This window comes from Capra hircus, chromosome 1, assembly GCF_001704415.2.
Source record: "Capra hircus breed San Clemente chromosome 1, ASM170441v1, whole genome shotgun sequence".
Lineage (NCBI taxonomy): Eukaryota > Metazoa > Chordata > Mammalia > Artiodactyla > Bovidae > Capra > Capra hircus.
Window position 1 is genome coordinate 56,854,378 of NC_030808.1, and position 25,424 is coordinate 56,879,801.

Here is a 25,424-nt window from a genome sequence, read left to right on the forward strand (position 1 = left end):
TCAAGAAATTAAAAAGGAGAAAACAGTTCCAATCTCATTTTATTAGACCAGATTTACCTGATACCAAAGGTAAAGACAACACAAGAACAGAAATGTGCTATATAACAAATATATTAGGTTGGTGCAATGTAATTATGGTTTTGGACTGCGAATTTTAAATCATTATAACTAGGCTCAAACACATCTTTATTAATCAAAATAGGAACCATTAAAATCAACACATTTTAGCCAATATTCCTGTAATGTAAAAATCCATTCTTCAGGATTCAGTGAACTCTTGGAAAACAGTTTCTGCCTCCTGCTGGTTTGTGGAACTGTTTTCCCTGCAAAAAGTTGTCAAGATGCTTGAAGAAATGATAGTCGGCTGGCGAGAGATGAGGTGAACATGGCAGATGAGGCCAACCTTCATAGGCCAGTTCGTTCAACTTTTGAAGCGTTGGTTGTGAGACGTGTGGTTGAGTGTTGTCATACAGAAGAATTGTGCCCTTTCTGTTGACCGACGCCAGCTGCACACACTGCAGTTTGGGTGCATCTCATTGATTTTCTGATCACACTTCTCAGATGGAAAGTTTCCACTGGAATTTAGAAAGCTGTAGTGGATCAGACGGACAGCAGACTGCCCAACGGTGACCATGACCAGTTTTTGGTGCAAGTTTGGTGTTGGAAAGTGCTTTGGAGCTTCTTCTCGGTCCAACCACCGAGCTGGCCATCACCAGTTGTCATATGAAGTCCACTGTTCATTGCACATCACAATCCGATCGAGAAATGTTTTGTTGTTGTTGCATATAATCACACTTCAAAAACGACAGTTTCTTTTATTTTCAGTGGGCTCATGAGGCACCCACTTATTGAACTTTCCAATTTGCTCCAAATGCCAAATGACCATAGAATGGTTGATGTTGAATTGTGCAGCAACTTCTCATGCAGTTGTAAGAGGATCAGCTTCGATGACCACTCTCAATTTGTTGTTGTCAACTTCCAATGGCCAGCCACTGCATTCATCATCTTTGAGGTTCTTATCTCCAGCAGTTTCTGGAACAAATGCATTGTTGATGTGAGTTGTCTCTGCTGCTTTACAACCCATTTTGAACTTGAGTATGAAAATCACTTAAGTTTGCTGTTTGTCTAAAAAACGTCATTTCCCTAGTCTAAAATAAATATACAATACACAGCAAGTAATGTCATTAGCAAAAAAAAAAGCATAAAGTGAGAAATGTGCATTAAAATATGTAATATAACCACATTTATTTAAGAATATATTCTAATATCAAACAGTAAAGTTCAATATTGCAAAAGCACAGTTACTTTTACACCAACATAATATATGGAAGGGCTTCCCTGGTGGCTCAGATGGTAAAGAATCTGCCTGCGATGTGGGAGACCAGGGTTTGATTCCTGGGTAGGGAAGATCCCCTGGAGAAGGGAATGGCAACTCAATCCAGTATTTTGCCTGGAGAATCCCATAGACAGAAAAGCCTGGTGGGCTACAGTCCATCAGGTCGCAAAGAGTCAGACATGACTGAACAGCTGACCAGTAACAGCAGAAATATATGGAAAAGGCCTTGATACAATACCAGAAAATTAAATTCAATGGCACATTAAAAGGCTCACACAGGCTTGAACTTGGCCAATATAGTAGAGGAGAAAGGCCCTGAGCTCACCTCCTCTGATAAGCACACCAAAATTATAATCTTCAGAGCAACTATCAATGAGGACAACCCAAAGACTACCAGAGAAGATCTTCTACAGCTAAAGATATAAAAATGGAACCACAAGAAGATGGATAGGAAAGTGGAGACTCACTATAATCAAGACCCATATCCCAGGTAGATGACCCACAAACAGCAGGAGAGTCACAGTTGCAGAGGTTCCCCCCAAGAGTGAGTGGTACAAGTTCCATATCGAACAATCCACCCTGGGGGTCCTGCACCAGGAAGATGAGCCCTAGAAAATCTGGATTTGAAGGCCAGTGGGATGTGCTTTCAGGAGAGCCTAAGGGTTGCAGGAAGTAGAGACTTCATTGCTAAAGGTACACACAAAATTTCACTCAACAGAGACCTGGGGAAGAAGCAGTAATTTAAAGGAGTGTGGAAATCACTCAAGCTAAACAGAAAAAAAGCATTTTAATAAATAAGGACAGTTTAAGAGACTTCTGGGACAACATCAAGTACACTAATGTCATTATAAGGGTCTAGAAGGAGAAGAGAGAAAAAGACAGAACATATTTGAAGACATATTGGCTGAAAACTTCCCTAAGTTGAGAAAGAAAACAGACATCTAGGTCCAGGGGGAACAGAGTCCCAAATAGAATCAACCCAAATAGAAACACAAAGAGATATATTGTAATTAAAATGATAAAAATAAAGAGAATATTAAAAGCATCAAGGAGAAAGTAACAAGTTATACACAAGGGAACTCCCAAAATACTGTCAGCTCACTATTCAGAAAACACTCTGCAAGCCAGAGGGAGTGGTACTATATACAAACAAGAACACTTTATCTGGCAAGGCTTTCATTCAGATTTGATGGAGAAAGCAAAAGTTTTATATGTAAGCAAAAGCTAAAAGAGTTCACCACCAAAGCAGCTTCACAAGAAATGTAACAGGAATTTTTCTAAGCAGAAAAGAAAGGAACAAAAACTAGAGGCTCAAAAATTACAAAAGGAAAACTCTCATCCATAAAGGCAAATATACAGTAAAGGAGTAGATCAACTATAAACTTAGTAGACAGGCTAAAAGGCAAAGGTACTAAAATCAACTATATTCACAATAAATTGTAAAGGGATACACAAGAGACAAGTGATATAATGTCAAAACAGTAAACTTGGAGGAGTAAAAATACAAGGTTGTTAAAATGCATTTGAACGTAAGAGATCAGCAACCTAAAATAATCGTGTATATATAAATAATCTATATATAGATTTATATATATATATATAAACTTCATGGTAAGCAAAAACCAAAATTTATGATAGATACACTTACAGAATGGAGAAAGGAATCCAAATATAAAACTAAAGATAGTTACCATATCTCAAGGGAACAGAGCAAAAAGAGAAAGGAATAAAAAAGGACCATAAAAGAACCTGAAAACAACTAACAAAATGATAATAAGTACATGAGCATATGTGCATGCTCAGTCACTTCAGTCGTGTCTAGCTCTTTGTGACCTTATGGGGTATAGCCTGCCAGGCTCCTCTGTCCATGGGAATTCTCCAGACAAGCATACTGCAGTGGGTTGCCATGCCCTCCTCCAGGGGATCTTCCTGACCCATGGATCAAACCCATGTCTCTTACATTTCCTGCATTAGCAGGCGGGTTCTTTATCACAAGTGTCACCTGGGAAGCCCAGTAAGCACATGTCTATGTCTGTGCTAAGTCACTTCAGTCATGTCCAACTCTTTGTGACCCTATGGACTGTAGCCTCCCAGGCTTCTCTGTCCGTGAGGTTCTCCAGGTAAGAGTAGTGGAGTGGGTTTCCATGCCCTCCTATCAATAATTACTTTAAATGTAAATGGAGTAAATGCTCCAATCAAAAGACAAAGAGTAACTGAATAAACAAGAAAACAAGACCTATATATATTCTCTCCATAAGAGACTCACTTCAAATCCAAATCTACACTAGCTTGAGAGTAAGGGGAGAGAAATAGCATCCCATGAAAATGGTAATCAAAAGAGAAAAAGCTGGGGAGGCAATACTTGCATCAGAGAAAATGGATTTTAAAACCAAGATATAATAAGAGACAAATAAAGACATTACAAAATAATAAAGAGATCAAACAGCAAGAACATACAACAATTATAAACATACACATTCAACATAGGAATACCTAAATATATAAAACAAATATTAACAAACATAAAGAGAGGAATTGACAATAATACAATACTAATTACATAATAATAGTAAGGAACTTTAACACCTCATTTATATCAATGGACAGATTATCCAGACAAAAACATCAAGGAAACAATTGCCTTAAACAACACATTGGACTTAATAGATCTATATACAATATTCCATTTAAAGCAGCAGAATACACATTCTTTTCATATACACATAGAGCATTCTCCAGGATAGATCACATGCTAGGCTACAAAATAAATCTCAGGAAATTTAAGAAGATTGAAAGTTTATCAAGCAACTTTTCCATCCACAAGGCTATGAGACTAGAAATGAACCAGAAGAAAAAGCTGCAAAAGCCACAAACATGTGGAGGCTGAACAATATGTCACTAGACAACAAATGAATCACAGAAAAAATTAAAGAAGAAATAAAAAATACCCGAGGCAAAAAACACAATCCAAAAATATATGTGACATAGCAAAATCTGTTCTAAAAGGGAAATTTACATGATAAAAGTCTACCTCAGGAAGCAAAAAAAAAATCTCAGGTAACAATCTAACTTTACACTTAATGGAACTAGAAAAAGAAGGACAAATAATTGCCAAAGTTAATAGGAGGAAAGAAATCATAAAGATTAGAGCAGAAATAAATGAAACAGATTAAAAAAATAACAGAAAACATCAATGAAACTAAGAGCTGGTTCTTTGAAAAGATGAATCGCTAAACCATTAGACTGATAAGAAAAACAAGGATGGGTTCAAATGAATAAAATCAGAAATGAAAGAGAAGTTACAGCTGACACTGCATCAATATAATCTCCTAAGACTGAAATAAGAAATTGAAAATATAAACAGACCATTTACCAAACATGAAATTAAATCAGTAATTAAAGAAAATCCCAGCCAAAAAAAGACCAGAACTAGATAGCATCACAGGTGAATTCTAACAAACATTCAGAGAACAGTTAACATACATCTTTCTCAAATTATTTCAAAAAAATTCAGAGGAAGAAATGCTTCTAAATTCATTTATGAAGCTAGCATCATTTGGATACCTAAAGCATACAAAAGCATCATAAAAAAGAAATTATAAGTCAATATCACTGATGAACATAGATGCAAATTTCCCCAACAAAATATTAGCAAACTAATTCAACAATACATTAAAAGGATCATATAACATGATCAAGTGGGATTTATCCCAGGGAGATAAGGATGGTACAATATCTGCAAATCAATCAAATGCGATACATCACATTAACAGATTGAAAAATAAAGATCAGGTGATCATCTCATAGATGCAGAAAAGCTTTTACAAAATTCAACATTCCTTTATGATAAAAACTCTCAACAAAGTAAGTAAAGAGAGAACATACCTCAAATAATAAAGGTCATATATGACAGACCCACAGCTAACATCATACTTAATGATAAGAGGCTAAAAACATTTTCTATAAGATGAGGAACAAGACAAGAAAGACCACTCTTGCCACTAGTATTCAACACATTATTGGAAGTCGTAGCCACAGCAACCAAATAAGAAAAGACATAAAAAGAGATTGGAAAGGAAGTAGGAAACTTGTCACTGTTTGCAGATGACATGATACTATATAGAAAATGCTAAGGATGCCATCAACAAACTATTAGAACTCATTAATGAATTCAGCAAAGTTTCAGTATACAAAATTAATATATAGAAATCTGTTCCTTTTCTATACATTAAAAATGAATTATTGGAAAGAAAATTAAGGACATAATCCTATTTACAATTGCATTAGAAAGGATAAAATACATAGAAATAAATCTAATTAAGGAGACCAGACCTAGAGCCAGACATCCTGGAATGTGAAGTCAAGTGGGCCTTAGGAAGCATCACTACGAAGAAAAGCTAGCGGAGGTGATGGAATTTCAGTTTGCTATTTCAAATCCTAAAAGATGATGCTATGAAAGTGCTGTATTCAATATGCTGGCAAATTTGGAAAACTCAGAAGTGGCCACAGGAATAGAAAAGGTCAGTTTTCATTCCAGTCCCAAAGGAAGGCAATGCCAAAGAAAGCTCAAACTATCGCACAATTGCACTCATCTCACACACTAGTAAAGTAATGCTCAAAATTCTCCAAGCCAGGCTTCAGTAATACGTGAACCGTGAACTTCCTATGTTCAAGCTGGTTTTAGAAAAGGCAGAGGAACCAGAGATCAAATTGCCAACATCCACTGGATCATGGAAAAAACAAGAGAGTTCCAGAAAAACATCTATTTCTGCTTTGTTGACTACGCCAAAGCCTTTGACTGTGTGGATCACAAATGAACTGTGGAAAGTTCTGAAACAGCTGGGAATACCAGACCACCTGACCTGCCTCTTGAGAAATCTGTATGCAGGTCAGGAAGCAACAGTTAGAACTGGACATGGAACAACAGACTGGTTCCAAATAGGAAAAGGAGTATGTCAAGGCTATATCCTATCACCCTGTTTATTTAATTTATATGCAGAGTACCTCATGAGAAATGCTGGGCTGGAGGAAGCACAAGCTAGAATCAAGATTGCCAGGAGAAATATCAATAATCTCAGATACACAGATGGCATCACCCTTATGGCAGAAAGTGAAGAAGAACTAAAAAGCCTCTTGACAAAAGTGAAAGAGGAGAGTGAAAAAATTGGCTTAAAGCTCAACATTCAAAAAATGAAGATCATGGCATCTGGTCCCATCACTTCATGGCAAATAGGTGGGGAAACAGTGGAAATAGTGGCTGACTATTTTTTTGAGATCCAAAATCACTACAGATGGTGACTGTAGCCATGAAATTAAAAGACACTTACTCCTTGGAAGGAAAGTTATGACTAACCTAGACAACATATTAAAAAGTAGAGACATTACTTTGCTAACAAAGGTACGTCTAGTCAAAGCTATGGTTTTTCCAGTAATCATGTATGGATGTGAGAATTGGAGTATAAAGAATGCTGAGCATCGACAGAGTGATGCTTTTGAAGTGTGGTGTTGGAGAAGACTCTTGAGAGTCCCTTGGACTGCAAGGAGATCCAACCAGTCCATCCTAAAGGAGATCAGTCCTAAGTGTTCATTGGAAGGACTGATGTTGAAGCTGAAACTCCAATACTTTGGCCACCTGATGCGAAGAGCTGACTCATCCGAAAAGACCCTGATGCTGGGAAAGATTGAAGGCAGGAGAACGGGACAACAGAGGATGAGATGGTTGGATGGCATCACCAACTCAATGGACATGAGTCTGGGTAAACTCCGGGAGTTGGTGATGGACAGGGAGGCATGGCGTGCTGCAGTCCATGGGGTCGCAAAGAGTTGGACACGACTGAGCGACTGAACTGAACTGAAGGAGGCAAAACACCTGTACTTGGAAAATTACAAGACAATGATAAAGAAATTGGTAACAACACAAACAAATGGAAAGATATACCATGTTCGTGGATTGGAAGAATTAAAATTGTTAAAATGACCATACTACCCAAGGTGTGCTATAGTTTCAATCCCTAACAAAATACCAATGGCATTTTCACAGAATTAGAACAAATCTTCCTAAAATTTGTATGAAAACACACAAAAACCCCCCAAATAGCCACATCTATCTTTAAAAAGTAGAACAAAGCTGGAAGTATCGTACTCCTTTATTTCAAACAGTACTATGAAGCTACAGTCATGAATGCAATATGGTACTACTGTACAAACAGATATATAGATTAATGGAACAGAATCAGAATTCAGAAATGAGCTCACACTTGTATGGTCAGTGAATCTACAACATGGGAGGCAAGAATATACAATAGCAAAAAAGACAGCATCTTCAATAAATTATGTTGGTAGTAAAAGCTAGACAGCTATATTCAAAAGAATCATACTGGACTACTTTTTCAAACCACATACAAAAATAAGCTCGAAATGAATTAAAGATGTAAATGTAAAACTGGATAGCATAAAACTCCTAGAAGAATATATAGGCAGTAAGCTCTTTGACATAAGTCTTAGCAATATTTTTTTGACTCTGTCTCTTTAGGCAAGAGAAACAAAAACAAAAATGAACAAATGGAACTACATCAAACTAAAAAGCTTTTGTACAGTGAAGGAAACTAACCAAATGAAAAGGCTCTCTACTGTTTGGGAGAAGACTTTTCAAACAATATATCTGATAAGAGGTAAATATCCAAAATACACAAAGAACTCATGTAACTCACCATCAAAAACAACCCAATTAAAACTGAGAATAGGACCAGAATAAACATTTTTTCCAAAGAAGACATAGAGATGGCCAACAGGCACATGACATCGGGATGAACATCACTAATCATCAGGGAAATGCAACTCACAACCACAGTAAAATATCACCTCACACTTGAGAATGGCTCAAGAGAATGGCTATTATGAAAAAAAAACAACAAAAAAATGTTGGTGAGGATGTAGGTAATAGAGAACACTTGTGGAGATGTACAGCCACTATGGAAAATAGTGTGTAGGCTCCTCTCAAAATATTAAAAATAGAACCATATGATCCATAAATTCTACTACCATATGATCCATAAATTCTACTCATGGGTATATATAAAAAAATGAAAACAGAAATTTGAAAAGATATGTGCCCCTATGTTCATTGCATCATTAATTGCATCATTATTTACAATAGCCAAGATATGAAAGCAACCTAAGGTCCCATTAATAGATGAATGGATAAAACAGATTTTGTACTATGTACAAATTTGTACTATTTGTACAGATGCACTATTGCTAAGTCACTTCAGTCATGTCTGACTGTTTGCAACCCAATGGACCTAGCCTGCCAGGTTCCTCTGGAACCTGGATTGAATTCTCCAGGCAAGAATACTGGAGTGGGTTGCCATTTATTACTCAACCATAAAAAGAATTAAATATTTCCATCTGTGACAACATGAGTGAATTTAGATAGTATTATGCTAAATGACATGTCAGACAGAGAAATATCAATACCACATGATTTCATTTATATGTGAAATCTGAAAAAAAAACAAAGGAACAAACATAACAAAATAAAAATAGTGATAGATACAGAAGGTTGCCAGAGGGGATGGAGTGGGAGGATGAAAGAAATAGATTAGGGAGATAAGGATGTACAAACTTCCAGTTACACAGTAAATCAATCAATCACAGGTATGAAAGGCATAGTGTAGAGAATATAGTCAATAATTATGTAAAATCTTTTTATGGTCTAGATGATAACTAAACTTACTGTGGTGAACATTTTGTAATGTATAGAAATATTGAATCAGTATGTCGCACACTAGGAACTAGCATAGTGTTGTAAGTTTATTATACTTCAAAAACAAACAAACAAGTTCATAGTGAAAGAGATCAGATTTGTGGTTGTCACCAGCAAGAAGGTGGGGGAAGAGGGAATTAGATGAAGCTGGTCAAAAGGTACAAATTTTCAGTTATAAGATAAATAACAGGGATGTAATACATACCATAATGTGATACTTCACATTAACAGAATAAAGGATGAAAATCACATGATCATCTCAACACACTAGAAAAAACATTTGACAAAATTCATCATCCTTTCATGATAAAAACTCTTAACAAACTAGGAATAGAAGGAAAGTATCTCAACATAATTAAGGGCATATGTGAAAAGCCCATAGATAACATCCCACTCGACAATGAAAAAATGAAATATTTACCTCCAAAATAAGGAACAAAGCAAGGAGACCCATGCATGTCTCTTCTATAGTACTGGAAGTCCCAGCCAGAGCAGTTAGGCAAGAAATAAAAAGCATAACAATCAATAAGGAAGAAGTAAAACTGTCCCTTTTGCAGATAGCATGATCTTATATATACAAACCACCCCCGCCTAAAAAAAACCTGTTGGAACAAACAAATTCAATAGTTATAGGATATGAAATTAATAGACAAAAATTTGGTGTTTCTACATATAATTTATACAACAAATTATTTTATTTTCAAAAAAGAAAATTAGGAAAAACAATCCCATTTACAATAGCATCAAAAGGAATAAAATTCTTAGAAATATATCTAACTAAAGAGGTTAAAGAATTGTAGGTTATCATATTAAGTGAACTAAGTCAGAGAAAAACAGTTATTATATAAGATCACTTATATGTGGAATCTAAAAAAGTAATATGAGTAAATTTATTTACAAAACAGAGTTAGACTCACAGACATGGAAAACAAACTTATGGTTACCAAAGGGGATGGCGGGGACAGAGGGGGAGAGATAAACTAGAAGTTTGGGGTTAACATATATTCACTACTATGTTTAAAATAGATTAACAATAAGGACCTACTATGTAACTCAGGAAACTGTATTCAGAATCCTGTAATAACCTATAATGGAGAAGAATGTGAAAAAGTATATATAAATACACACACACATATATATGTATGAAAGCTGAAAATGTTACTCAGTTGTGTCCAACTTTTTGTGACCCTCATTGTCTATAGCCTTCCAGGCTTCTCTGTCCTTGTAATTCTCCAGGCAAGATACTGGAGTGGGTTGCCATTCTCTTCTCGAGGAGATCTTCCCAACCCAGGGATCCAACCCTGGTCTGCAATGCAGGCAGATTCTTTGCCATCTGAGCCACTATGAAAGCCCACACATATGTATGTATGTATAGTATAGTATATATAAATGAATCACTTTGCTGGACACCTGAACTAACACAACACTGTAAATTAACTATAATTTTTTAAAAATTTTATTGGAGTGTAGTTGATTTATACTGTTGTATTAGTTTTGGCTGTACAGCAAAGTGGATAAATCATACATATACACATACCCACTCATTTTTAGATTCTCATATAGGTCATTACTGGAGGAGGGCATGACAACCCACTCCAGTATTCTTGCCTGAAGAATCCTGTGGACAGAGGAGCCTGGTGGGCTATAGTCTATGAGGTCACAGAGTCAGATACAACTGAACTGACTTAGCACATACGCAGAGTTCATTACAGAACACTGAGTGTAGCTCCGTGTGCTATATGGTAGGTCTTCATTGGCTGAAAGTTAAAGTGAAAACTATAAAACATTAATGAAAGAAATTAGAGAAAACACAACAAATGAAACATTCCATGTTTATGAATTGAAAGGCTTTACACTGTTAAAACGTCAATTTTAAAATTCTTATGACCAATCTGTCATTTTCAGAATTTTTTCCATCTTGTATTACATTTTTATGTCTATTTCCTAAACATATACATCTTGGCAAAATTCTCACTTATCTCTCAAAATCTCATTATCTTCTTAATCCCTTCCATGAAGATGTGAATTATTAAATTCTCTAATTATAAACATACAATTTTGGGGAATTTGCTTTTTTTTGGGGGGCAGTTATAAGTTTTGATGAGTTATCCTTTCTGCTTATCTTTCCATAAAGCATCTGCCTGGACTAATTTTTTCTTTTTTATAGAATACTTCTTTTGAAAATATTTTAAAGGAGAATCTCAATATAATTTAGGAAATTTCTATGCTTAACAAAATATTGTTTTCATCTTGTCATTTTATAATATTTTGCTAATAAAATTTAGGACAGAGTTCTTCAGTAGATTTTAAGAATTGAGGTCCAGCAAAATATCACCCACAAAATATCATCTATGTACTTGGGAGGAAAAAAGAATAAAGAAAGTTTAAAAATAAGGTGATAGAAAAAGATAAAACTGGCAACGTCAAAGAATAATCTAACAATGGTGTACATATGTTTAGGAAAAGTCACATATAAGAATGTTTATAGCACACTATTAAAAATAACCCTCCCTAAAATGGAAAACAAACAAATGTCTAGTAACAATAGTTTAGATAAATAAATGTGGCATTTAAAGAATGGGATCATACACAGCAATGAGAATGAGTGAGCCACAATTACATGCAATAACATGGATAAAATGTTCCAATCTACTGTTGAGTAAAAGAACGAAGATACAAATGAGGACATTGTCTATGACGCTATTTATATGAAGTTCACAAACAGATAAGTCTAGCCTATGGTGTTGAAAGTAAGAGGGTGGTGGAAAGGTGGCAGTGACAAAAAGGGTAGTCAAAGAGGGCAGGCTCTGATGAAAAGGGAATGGTAAGTTTTTATCTGCTTCTGGCTATGCACGTGTATTCACTCTATGACAAATATTGGGTGCTCATGATGTACGCATTTCACCTTGTGAACAACACATTTAATAAAAAAAATTTTAAGTATTTAAAAAAATGATACTTTTGTAGTAGTTGTTATGAAAGACAAAGTAGAGTTCAAAGTTATTTTTTCTTCCATATTTTGAAAGTTAACTCATTGCCTTCTTGCATCCAGCGCTGCTTTGTGACATTTAAAGTCACTTTGATTCTTTTTGTTGGTGTCTCTACTTGTCATGTTTGAAGCTTTAAGAGTTTTCTTTTAGTTTCCTTAATTTGACCTTTAATTTCGCTATATAAATTACCTTTCTCTTATGTATCTTGTTTGCCACTCCATGAATATTTTAGTCCTTTCACTGTTCGTTTTTCTGGGGAAAAAAAAATCAGTTATTATTTTATTTACTGCCCTGGAATTTGCAGCCTTAAGTATAATAGAAGCTCTGTCCCAATACCTTGTCGTAGGTGTGGTGGTCAGGGGTGGTGGTCGGGAACACAGAAAAGGCTATAGAAATTGAACACTTCATTGATCTGTCTTTTGTTTAAGAGCCAAGAACTCTGGAGCTTGTTAAAATAAGAAAAGTCGTCGTCATCAATGCAAGTGGAAGAAAATTTCTCACAGCAGAGGAAAAAAAAGAAAAGTCACATTAATAAAGGCAGAGATCATTACAGCTTTGATGGTTTAAATAATTTGATTCTGGATACAAATAAATACACATTTGCTTTGCACACTTTCTATTGGTTAAATTTAGCTTCAAAATATTTGAGTTTTCCGAGATGGTAACTGGGCAAACTGTAACATTTCTCAAAAATCATTTCATACTTGCGTGGTCCACAATGCAGCCTGTCATTCCTTCAAGCACCACGCAGTGAGGCAATTCATGTCTTCCCACCCCCTCCTTTCCCTTTCTTTGTCTGTATAACGAAAATGGAAACTATCTTTTTCCAAACACTTGCTCAGTCTTACCAGTTGCAGCCTATAAAAACCGGGAAATTCATTGAAGACGGGAAAAGATGAGTACTATTTAATCTCCCTTTATACCTCTGCGTTGGGGACTAGGGGTGGGCGGGTAGAGGTGGGCGCCCAGCGGGGGCGGGGCCGAAGCAGGGGCGGAGGAGAAGTTAAGCAGCGAATCCGTGGGGAGCGAGGCGTCGTCGCTCCGCGAAACTGGAGAGGCTCTGCCTGGTCCGGTGTGAGATCCCTCCAGGCTTCCCAGCAGCTACCAAATAACCTGCGCGGCCAGGAGCGAGGATGGAGTGTCTGGTGAGCTGGGCCAGGCGAGGGAAACAAGGGCAGGGTGGGCGACTCCTCTCCGGTGGCCCTGGGGGCGATGTTAGGCTGCGAACTGCTAGGCTGCGGCTTTCCCCTCTCTGATTCAGAGCTGGGATTCCCGCTTGCGCTTTCCTCTCAGTTCTGAACCTTGCAGAGAAGCGGATCTTGCCTTCCAAAGCGGGCTTTATAGGCCATACTTCCATTCCTAGGGGTGCGATTCTGTCGCGGTAAACTGGAAACAGGATGCTGCCAGGTGCAGGCTCCGGAGACGCTTTTCCGATCGATCACTGACATCCTTGGAGAGGAAATGGGCCTGGAGGCGGACGCTGGCTGCGTGGATAGAGGGTGCTGTATTGGCTCCATTTTGGTCCCGAAATCTGGGCTGGGGTTGCAGAATTTCAGGATCAGGCTGGCTCCCCTGTGATGCTTCAGCCTCTTTCTGCATCCTCTGGGCCTTTGCCGTGGGAAGTCAAAAGGATCGGATAAATCAGAGTTAAAACCCAGGGTATCCGTGAGAAACAGGCATTTTGTTATCCAGGATCTAGGTATATGACAAAATGAAGGAAGGAGAGGATTTTCATTTACACTGGTAACTGATATAAAATAATAATTAAAAAATCTAAATACAAGTAATGCCTCAAGGTAATTTTTTTTGCATACGGTTTATTGGCTAGACTACACCGTTACTGTCTTCCTTAACAAAGAAGAATGGTGGCCTCTAAGCTAGTGTTTACTGAGTGCCAGGTACTCTTAATCTTCACCACTGTCCTTCAAAGGAGTTATTACCCAGTTTTACAAATAAACAGGCAGACAGGTGAATTTTTCCAAGTCCATATGACTGTGGCAGCTTCAGGATTTGAACCTACAATTTTCAGGGCAGGGGCAGTGTAGCTGCCAGATGGACAGCTGTCAGGTAAGACCCAGGTCTCTGGACTCAGGCCCTCTTGTCAAGGGTTATAAGTGGACTTCTCTACTTCCATTATCGTGTGATCTAATTAATGAATTTTTTAAGCTATGTAACACATACCGGCATTTACCATATCTTAAGCACTGTATTAAGTACTTTAAATGCTTAATTAATTCTCAGAGTAGCTTTAGGGAGAGAGCAATTGGCCAGGTGGTGGTGGTCAGGCTCTCTCATCCCACTCCACTCGCGTCCTACAGCTGGGATCATTTGTGGTACCGCACACATACCTCATGGTGTAGCCCCATATAAGCACCACCTAAAAGGCTCTAGGAGAGTAAAACTGAGTCAAATGTTGGTTGTTGCTGCTGTGTCAGCCATCAGAGAGTAAAGCGTGTCTGCCTTGCCATGGTGAATAAAGAATGTCTGCAGTTCCTATGACTCCTTGCAGCTTCTTCCAGCTTCTGCACTTATGCCTTGCCTACCCTGGGTTCAATGAATAGTGAGATACAGTGAGACAACTGGCATAGTTGGCAGGATACCCAGCAGGTAGAGGATCCTGAGGCTCCACAGGAGAGTCAGCAGGGAAGCGGTGGATGGTTCACCTGCTAGCACTGAAAAGGTGTTACAGGAGATGAGTTCCCACTTGCCAGACAAGGTGGCATGGACTGCCGCTGGCACCGTGGGGTGCCTTTTCCTGACTGCCCCGAAGGCGAATATGGATAGTGCCACGATGCCGTGCAAGTGTGTAAGTTTCAAAGAGAGGAGAAGAGCTAGAGCAGTGTCTGCATATGCTGGAGTAAGAGAAGCGTGGCCTTGATGAGACTGCCTGTCCCCACTTACTAGCAAGGCCATTGGCAACTGAAACCAGAGCAGCAGTTTAAGCACCGATAGCAAGAGATATGGGTGGTTACATGAGCTGATGATATGGCTTATGACCTTGAGATACAGAGAACAGTGTACTATAAAGGCTGTGTCCTATGATGTGCTAACAGCGTACTGTAAAGGTTATGTCCTCAGATTTAGAAAAGTGTAATCATGTTGGTGGGCAGTGAAGATCCCAAAGATCCCGTCTTTGAAGGGGTGGGCCCAGCACCTGTCAGGAGGTTTTGTGGGTCCTAAATGAGAGACTCCTCAGGGGTAGAGTTGCCCCTGTGGAGGTTACTCGCCAAGGGAATATCGTGGAAGATGGGCACGTAGATTGTGTGGCGAGAGACCCTGAAGAGGTGGAATGTAGGGAGTGAACAATTGGCCAGGTGTCAGTGATCAGGCTTTCGCCTCACTCTGCTCAAATCCTACAGCTGGGATTATTTGTGGCACTGCACTCAGGCACCATGGTGTGGCCCTATATAAGTCCCACCTAAAAAGCTCGAGGAGAATCAAGTTGAAGCGAGTTGCATTGAGCTGCATGGTCATTGCTGCTGTGTCAGCCAGTAGAGAGTAAAGCCTGTCTGCCTTGCCACGCTGAATAAAGAATGTCTGCAGTTCCTATGGTCTTTGTATCTTCTTCCAGCTTCCCCACTCACGTCTTGCCTACTCTGGGTTTAGCAAATAGTGAGATACAGACAGTAACCTAATGAGATAACAGCTACATTGAGTTAGTGTTTATTTGTATCAGTCACTTTATAGGAACTTTACATATACCATCTCATTTAACCTTGTTAACAGAGAAGATTGGTACTATTTTTTTTCTGTATCTCCAAGAGGTAAAATGATTTGTCTAAGCTTACACACCTAGTATTTGTGCTAGCCTGAATTCAAATTGGCCAGAAGAAATGTGTGCCTAATTAATAGCAAGGCTTTCTTTCTAATTCTTTTCACCTCAATCACTGTGCTTCTGTTTCTTAAATGTTACTGTCTCCCAGTTCCCACATCTTGTGTTTTGGTGTGTGTCTGCTTTTTTCTCTTATCCTAAAATACAGATTTTTACTCTGAGAGCTAAACTATTTGCATTCCTCATCACAGCCTTTACTAGAACCTGCATTTCCATGTGGCGTGATGGTGTGGAATCAGAATGCCAAAGAAAACTTCTGGTTTCAGAAGCCAAGGTTTTGAAATAACAAGAGCCTAAGCATTTGAGTTTTAAAAGCCTAAATGATGAAAGACCAAGGACAGGCATTCATCCAAGAAAAAGCTGATAGGCAGAATACAAGGTGATGGAGGAGGCAGCTTTTCTGACCCTAGGCTGGGAGAGCAAAGAGAGACTGATTAGCATTGGTTTGTGTCCTGAGAAGGATACTCTGTGCCTGGCTCCAGGAGTGGGGAGTTTAGGAGGATGGTGAACAGAACTTACAGGTAGGTGTTGAAATCAAAGAACAGAAAATAGCTGTTCCTTGCTTTCCTAGAGGCAACTGTGGGAAGAGGCAAGCCTATCCACCATGGCAAGGGAACAGTAAAACAGAGACGGATAGATACATGGGAGTCTAGGCGGAGACCCTTGTATAATTCTCCTTTGTTCCGCATAGGAAGGATCCAGGGGCACAGAATCCAGAGAATTGGGAAGCATGAGAGAACACCCTGTAAGCGCAGAATTTAATTGCACAAACTGATTATCCAGAGGATGACTTGAGGGGAGCACAATGCCGAGATGAATAGATGGTTGTAACCAAGGGTTAATAGTCCTGTCCCAAGACTGGATGCAGTGCCAGAGACTGGGACAATTCTGAAGTGACAGTGAGTTGAACTCTCAGACAGAGATTATGTAACATTCACTGAAATTTAGTCTCTACCTCTAGTAGAATAGCAACATGAAAAAAATTTGAAGTTCAGTTAAAGCAAGATACAGGGAAATCTACATTTCTTAAACACCTCAGTTATAGAAAAATATAGAAATATAGGGAAAATTTACCTTACAATGAACACGCTAATGTAGACCAAGACTGTGGGACTGCTGCGGAGTAATCTGTCTCCATTCCACTCTTCATTTCATAGCAAAATGATTCCCAGAGTAATACTCTCTTAAATACTACAATGATTTGTTAAAACACACACACACACACACACACACACACACACACACACACACAAGGCCAAGGGTTTCTGCCCAGACACATGAAAATAAAGCAAGGGGGAAGAAAAAAAGCCAAATACTGGTTTTAAAAGGTACAATTTACTGAAATTGTGCAGAATTTGCAGGAAAATCTCCCTCAGCAAATATCAAGGCATGTTCTGCAAAGTGGTTACACCTGAGTTACATTTTTAATATTATTTGGATTATTTGGGGAGTAAATGTTCTTCAACATTTGCAGTCTGTGTTTCCTGGGTATATTTTTGGCAGTTTGTTTTCTCAGCAGTCTTGACAGTGGTGGCTTTGGGAGCACAGCCTCAAATTGCTAGGAATGGCCATAACGAAAGAACCGCATGGCTGCTTTTCCCGTCCCATCCTAAGCACCCTCTGTTATTTCTTCTATTTATAGTCCCTGGTTCTGCTTCCACAAAACCAAAGGCTTCCCGCGGTTAAAACTTGAGCTGCTATTTTTCCTGATACAGCAATTAGACTGAAGCCCCCTTAGCTTGTCCTCATTCAAATGCCCATTTCTGTACTTGCTCTCTGTCTTCAGGTGTTCAGAAGGCTCGTCTGTCATCTGTCTACCTTCCAACTGATTTGGTTCTTGGCACCACTGATGTTATGCAGGGCACAAGGTAAAGATACTCAATTCCCCTGCGTGGAATCCAGGAAACACAGTTTCTAGAGTGGACACCTGACCACTCTTGTCTATGCTGTGTTCATTTGTCTGCATGAATTATTTAACCATGTAATTTGTTTGGAAGACTGGGAGTGGTTCTTTCTGCTTTCCAAATTTTTGTTTTCAAAAACTTTAATATTAAGAAACTTTTCACAGATAAAACCAGACATGAAAAAAAAATTCTTTCTGAATTAAGACATCATTTTTCACCTACTAAAGTGCATAATGTTTAAAATAATAATTCCTTATGTGTGTGAAGACATGGGAATCGTGGTGGAGCAAGAATGAACTTGGCCTCTAGGGCAAGTAATCTGGCAATAAGCCTTAAAACTGGGTGTATCCCTCTTACAGGAAAATATTAAAAATAGTGAAATATGAAAGCTACATGGGTTCACATAGTCTATTATATAAAACACACCTGTGCTGTCCACTTATCTGCTGAATTTCCTACTTCTGCCAGACCTTTCTCCTTGGTTCCATAGGAGACCACACCTCACTTACTGCTGGCCTTTTATTACCTTTTGCGTGGTGTGTACTATGGGCTTCTCTGATAGCTCAGTTGGTAAAGAATCCGCCTGCGATGCAGGAGACCCCAGTTCAACTCCTGGGTTGGGAAGATCTGCTGCAGAAGGGATAGGCTACCCACTCCAGTATTCTTGGACTTCCCTCGTGACTCAGCTGGTAAAGAATCCGCCTGCAATGCGGGAGACCTGGGTTCAATCCCTGGGTTGGGAAGATCCTCTGGAGAAGGGCAAGGCTACCCACTCCAGTATTCAGGCCTGGAGAAGTCCATGAACTGTATATTCCATGGGGTTGCAAAGAGTCGGATATGACTGAGCAACTTTCACAACAATGTGGTGTGTACTATAGTCATCAGCCTTCACAGGGGTACAAAAGGGATGCTTCACACCATGTATAGCTCAGGATTTACCAACTGGGGTATCCTAAATGGAATTTCATATAAGCAGCAAATAATTGTAAACTTTCCATTAAATTATTTCTTGCATAGTCAAAGAGAAAAATCACCCTAGAAGTTAAAACTCTAGTTTTGATCCCTTTTTTACCCTCTATTCTAAAAGCAGCAATTTATTCAAATCTATGCTCTGCACTTAGCAAACCTTTAGGAAATCCCACATAACAACAGCTATTCCCCTAGAATTTTTTGTAACTATCAAGAGTGTACCTCACTAAAATTGGAATTTTGCAACACTTGGCGGTGTCAGTTTGTATTTGTTGCTATGCTCATCTTCATTCTTGATGTTGTAGAGCATATATTCTTTTTTCTAATTACTCTAGTCATTTTATCTGTGTTATTAGTCTTAAAAAAAGCAAGATTTTGGTGTTTTGATTAAGTCAGTATTTTGTGTACTATTAATTTGTGCTTTTAACTTTATTAATTCACTCCTTTTATCAACTTTTGGTGTGTGGGAATTTTGAATGCATGTAGGTATTCATTTTTCAATCTTTCCTGTTTCTCAACAAATTAAGTTAGGATTAAATATTTCCCCCTGAGAACTGCTTTATAAGCCTCTACAGATTTTAATGTATTATATTCTTATTATCATTTATAGTGACTTATAACTTTGGTTATGATTTCTGGTGTAATTAAGGAGACAAAAGTATGTAAATTTCTAATTTTATTGCATTATGGACTGAGTTCAAGGTCATTTTTTTGCTATACTACTTCAAGTTTAATTTGAGGGTATGTTTCACATGTGGTTTAAAAAACATGTATGTTTTCTTTTGGGTAAAGTTTTATAAATACATACTCATATGCACATATTACATGTACAAATATTTGTTTTTAAAGTCTTCTATATCCTTATATTTGATTTTATTTCTTATTTTTTAATAGATGGAAGTGAAAATTCTGAGAGAACAATGAAAAATTCTCCCATTATGATTACAGATTTATGCATTTTCCTTTGTAGTTCTATTAGCTTTTGATATATTTCAGAGTTATGTTGTTAGGCACATGAAGGTTCATGAGGGATATATCTTATTCCAGATTCCTCCTTTTATCATTTTGAAAAATGCATTTTTGTTTCTTACAGTGTTTTTGTCTTCCATTTCCCCTTCTCTTTCCTTTTAAAAATCTTACTTGGACTAATATTGAAATATCAGTCTTTCAATATTTCTTTAATCTTTTCTGTATTTTAACCCTTCCAGTTCTGGAAGAATTCTATGATGTGGTCTTCCTACTTACTCATTTAGTCTTCAGTGATACTCATTCTTCTAAGGCAGCCAGATTGTGAAAAGAGGTTATATTTCTCATTTTATACATCTCTGCTGCTGCTGCTGCTAAGTCGCTTCAGTCGTGTCCGACTCTGTGCAACCCCATAGACGGCAGCCCACTAGGCTCTGCCGCCCCTGGGATTCTACTGTTTACAGTGCTGGTTCCTTTTCACATTTAAGATATCACATTTGTTCATGTAAAAATGTTTATTTATTCATTTGTAGAATTTGTTATTCCTCTATCATTGTGTTAGCATACTCAAGTGTTTGTCTATTATTGTATTGAGATTTCCCATTGAGTCATCCATCGTTATCAATATGAGTAGCCAGCATTGGAGGGGGAAGAAATTATTGCCATACCTTATATTCTGTACTACATTCAGTAAAAATGGGGGACTGTATAGATTGTCATTTGGTTGTCAAAGCTCTCTGGTACTATCAGCCTCCTGGAGCAATTGTCTTGTACATCTCTCTGTCCATGTGCCTATATTTACCGCTGCTTCCTCACGGCAGACATCACTACTGTTGCCCCTTCCTTTTCAGATGTGTGTGTGGAATGTATAGGGCTGCTGTAACTTCTTCACTTAAACTAATCACTGCATATTGTCCATTGGCCGTTTCTTATTCCTAACTGTTACTGTTCCAGGCATAAACTCACTTGGTGATACTTCTATCCTATCTGGCAGTTTCCATCTTCAACCTCATTTCACCTAATTTCCAGCCTACAGGGATTCTTCATGTAAATTCTGGTCACTGGGAGTTTGCTTTCTTATTTTTCTACTCTGCTACTCTTAAAGACTGAACAAACATATTTGAACTTATATTTCTCTAGCAACATCAGGAAGGTAGGTAAATGTTTTATTTTTTGTAATTTTTCTTTCTTTCTAAATTTGACTTTGAACATGCATTTTTTAATCAAAAATGTATATTTGTGTATGTATTAAAATATAAAATATAAATGTTCTTTTATGATTCCATGATGAAAGTGGTGACCCAGGATGTAAGAGGGCTGCTGAACACACCTGCTTCTTTAAGATGCTCTCTGCAAAATCCCCAGGAAGTTTTGATTGTGACATGGCAAAAAATCAAGGCTGTAAGCCCAGAAAACATGATCACCTACAGCGAGAACCATGGGGTTGTAGTCCAGCCTGCCTACAAGGACAAGATAAACATCACCCAGCTGGGACTCATGAACTCAACCATTACTTTCTGGAATACCACCTTGGAAGATGAGGCGTGTTACAAGTGCCTCTTTAATACCTTTGGTTCTGGAAAGATCTCAGGAATAGCCTGCCTCACTCTCTTTGGTGAGAGTCTCTGAGAATACATTGTCTCTAGCTTGAAATGTTATTTTGAAGAACGTTTGAAATGTAGTGATAGTAGTACCTAGTCTTTCAGGATCCTAGCCCCAGAAAGGTTCATTGGAGGACTCTTGGCCTTTCATGCCGATTATGTAACTGTGGTTATGGTTATTTGGAGAGTTCATAGAACTATGTTGAACCTTTGCCTGAAGTTATCTTTGCCCTGAAGAATGCTGTTGTCATCAAGAGTAAACTAAGGACCATAGTGAGGATAATTTCTCCCTAAGCAGTGCCATGGTTCAGACCTGGCATTGCCATAAGGAGTCATATGACCCTAGAAGAGTCCTGTCCATGGTGTACTGCACCATAAGTGTGAAATAGATCATCTCTAAGGTCCCTAAGAGCTTTCATATTTTTTAACCTAAGGACAAAGCCAGATTGGGCTAAACTGGAGCCAGTTATGGGGGTCCCTCTCATTTTGCTTCAGCGGAGCTTTCGCAAAATTGATAAGCAGCCAAGTAGCAGAGAGGTTCTTCATATCCAACGCCTGCTAGCGATTTAACTGAAAAATAAGCATTCTTCTAAAATCTAAGAGGCTTAGTTTGACAGGATTCCTTTCCTGTTAACTGATGCTTAGCTGGGATCAAGAACTGAGAACTAGGAATAAGGGGTAGCTTTGGAGGATGCACACTTGGTGGTGGTTTTAGAAGGGAAAAGCCAAACTTAGGGTTATTGGGAATGTTGAAAGGAGAGTTTGAACACACCAAGAATATTGGACAAGAGATAAGGAGAGGCTCAGTAAATAAGAATGCAGAGGAGGTAGGACAACACCAGATAACACGTTTCTTTCACTTATTTTGTCCATGAGTCGTCTCTGTAGGATCTTGCATCAGGCTTTTCTTCTTGATTTCTATTTCTCTCATTCCTTTGTCTCCTGTCTCCCTGTTTTTCTGTGTCTCTTCCTTCCTCCAATCCTTCCTCCCTCTTCATTTTTTTCCTCTTTTGCTCTTTTTCCCTCCCTCCCTCCCTCATTTCCTTTCACGGTCCCTTATTTCCTTCTTTCCATCATTTTCTTCCTTTACCTTCTTGTGTCATATTTTTCTCATTTCTGTTGTTTCCTTTCTCTTTTTTGTTCATCTTTCTCTCTTACTCTCTTCCTTTACTCATTGATCTTTGAATAATTTGTATGCCTGAAACGCAGACTCCTCTGTGTCTTCTAGCTGGTAATTCTGTAGTTCTTTTCCACAATGACACTTTCTCACCATAAGGAATAGCTTTCATCCAAGTAATTCTTTGAGACACCAGAGAACCCTGCTAGCCAGGCTAGCCATTTCAGCCATACTGGCCCTCCTTCACTTTTATTTCTCTTCCCCCAGGGCTCACTGATGTTAGTAATCTGGGCACTTTGGACAGAGCCACAGTCCTCCTATAGGCTCATTTCCTCCAGCCTACTCCCACCCACCCACCTCTTGAACTTCTAAACACAGACAAGCTTTTATTTAGCACTGTCCTTTAATTATCTTGTGGGCTTCAAAGCCAGCCATAGAAAGACGTTTGCATTTGCTCAGCAGAGATAAACTGTATATTCCAAAGAAAATGAACTCATTAGTCAAGGGACTTTTGAAAGGGAACAGGGTACAGCTGACCTAAAAATGTCCTTTTTTCATAAGCTGTTTATTTTCTGTTAACTCTGTAAGGTGATCTCCAAGGTCCTTACAACTGTCATTCTGTGATTTTTCTGACTACTGACTGTGAATATATAATTTGCATTTTGTATAGGTATTTCAAACAGGGACTTTCTAAGTCTTCTCCATGCCTCTTATTCTTTTTTTTTTAATTTTTATTTTTACTTTATTTTACTTTACAATACTATATATGCCTCTTATTCTTATCTTTGCCCTGAAGAATACTGTTGTCATCAAGAGTAAACTAAGGACCATAGTGAGGATAAATTCTCCCTAAGCAGTGCCATGGTTCAGACCTGGCATTGCCATTAGGAGTCATGTGACCCTAGAAGAGTCCTGTCCATGTTGTACCAGAGTTTGTCTATCTGCACCATAAGTGTGAAATAGATCATCTCTAAGGCCCAGTTCCAAACAAAAAAAAAGGCTTTTTCTAAGTGGCAGCCCCTCTACAGGCTCTCTGTTCTGAAACTGCTCTGCTTTTCTGAGGAGTGCAGACCACCTGGGTGGAAGTGCTGATTGATAGATGTTGTCCAGCTACTTGAGAGGGATACCCAGAAGAAGGCAGAGATACTGCATTGCCCACGAAAGAGAAAAGAAAATTATTCTCTGCACCGTTTGGGAGGAAAGGTACCCTCTGTCCATCTAGCTAATTCTCTTAGAGCCAGACTCCATAGAGGATCATTCTTGTCACAGGGTTGTATAGGCCAGTCTCCACCCTGCTGTTCAGAGAATTAGACGGGAAGAGAAAGCCCTAGTTTGGACTGGATGCACCACATTAGCTCTCTAGCCCATTGTGTTTCTGTAAAGATCTTTCTCTCATCTCTCTGAGGAGAGTGTGGGACTCACACCGGATTTTATAACTGATGGCAGATCTTTTTTTTTTTTTTTTTTTTTGTCCCAGTACAGCCCACAGTATTTCTTCACTATAAATTATCTGAAGATCACCTAAATGTCACTTGCTCTGCCAATGCTCGCCCAGCCCCTATGATCTCCTGGAAAGTCTCTGGGTCAGGGATTGAGAACAGTACCAAGATCGTCTCACACCCCAATGGAACAACATCTGTCATCAGCATCCTCCAGATCAAAGACCCCAAGAGACAGGTGGGGAAGGATGTGATCTGCCAGGTGCTACACCTGGGGACTGTGACCGACTACAGGGAAACTGTGAACAAAGGTAAGAGAGGTTTTCTGTGGTACGTTTGTGGACATACACCTGCAAGGTGATGCATGCTCTGCAGAGCTTGTTGGCCTCTTAGCAGAGAAGCTGATAAGGCAGAGAATTGGATAAGTAGGGAAAGAAAAACGGAGTTGAGAAAGCTAGTATAGCCTATTTTATTGCTTTGGCAATTGTGGTCTGTTGCTCACACACTGAATGCTTTTACTGAGATCCATCCATTGATTTATTCTTCTGTGCTCCTGAGTATTTGTTATGCCAGAAATGTGACAGCAAGGACTCAGTCCCCAAACACGGGGAGCTTCTAGCCCAGGAAAGAATGCAGAAGGAACTGGGTAGTTGTAAAAATGCAGGTTAAATGCTTCAGTAAGAAAGCTATGGTAGGAGTTTGGGGTTTTTGAGCAGGAGCCACCCATTCTCCTCGCTTGACCCTGCAACAAACCATTCGCTGATAAAAGGAAAAAAAAAAGAACTCTGTGGTATAACATGGGAAGATTGAGAATGCAGAGAAGGAGCATCAGCTCAGTCTAGAGGGATTGCAATGTTTTCCTGGAAGCAGTCACATCTGGGGTGAAACTTTTGCCTAATCTACACTATGGGAAAGGGGCAATAGATCTTTCAGGAAAGAGGCCAATCTGAATTTTCCCAACCCCATTTTAAAATAAATTGCCTCCCGCTCAGGACCTCTTTTGCTGTCTTGTATTTCCATCTAAACTGCTATCTCTGAGTCTCATTGATACAAGAGGTAAAGCTGATGGGAAAGAATAAGAAAAGCAGTGGTCTTAGAGGCAAGACACTTCAGGGACAGCAGCCATAGTCACTTTTCTCTGCGTAGTTTTGAAGCACTGACTCTGGATGAGGCGCTCCGTTAACAAGCCTCCTATAGAAAGATATTGCTGCTTTTTTCAGGGTACATTGTGAACCCTGAAAAGTTCATGCCTCATTGTCACGTGCTCAGTTGCTCAGTCACGTCCAACTCTTTGCAACTCCATGGACTGTAGCCCACCAGGGTCCTCTGTCCATGGAATTTTCCAGCCAAGAATATTGGCGCAGGTTGTCATTTCCTACTACAGGGGATCTTTCCAACTCAGGGATCAAAGCCATGTCTCTTGCATTGGCAGGAGGATTCTTTACCACTGTGCCACCTGGGAAGCCCAGATAGTCTCTAATGAACATGTCCTATAGTCATTTCTG

General features: G+C 38.8%; 1 protein-coding gene and 1 long non-coding RNA gene across 6 annotated transcripts in view; one reads left to right on the forward strand and one right to left on the reverse strand.

The window, feature by feature from the left end:
- CD200 (CD200 molecule) overlaps positions 1-25,424 on the forward strand; it is a 40,977-nt gene that overhangs the window by 7,849 nt on the left and 7,704 nt on the right. The window contains exons 1-5 of one of the 5 annotated variants that reach the window (XM_018065460.1): positions 13,103-13,236; positions 13,455-13,590; positions 17,710-17,791; positions 21,057-21,377; positions 23,958-24,230. In XM_018065460.1, coding sequence (XP_017920949.1) covers positions 17,773-17,791; positions 21,057-21,377; positions 23,958-24,230 — 613 coding nt within the window. In that variant the 5' untranslated portion in view covers positions 13,103-13,236; positions 13,455-13,590; positions 17,710-17,772. Of the gene's footprint in view, positions 1-13,085; positions 13,237-13,454; positions 13,591-17,709; positions 17,792-20,200; positions 20,916-21,056; positions 21,378-23,957; positions 24,231-25,424 lie in introns of those variants that run through there. The other 4 variants (XM_005674916.3, XM_018065468.1, XM_018065525.1 and 1 more) reach the window with 4 other exon arrangements.
- Positions 27-12,512, reverse strand: LOC102180967. The gene is made up of 4 exons (XR_309719.3): positions 12,428-12,512; positions 12,281-12,343; positions 9,523-9,574; positions 27-1,032 (listed from the first exon to the last, which is right to left on the reverse strand). It is a non-coding gene; the product is annotated as an uncharacterized LOC102180967 (long non-coding RNA).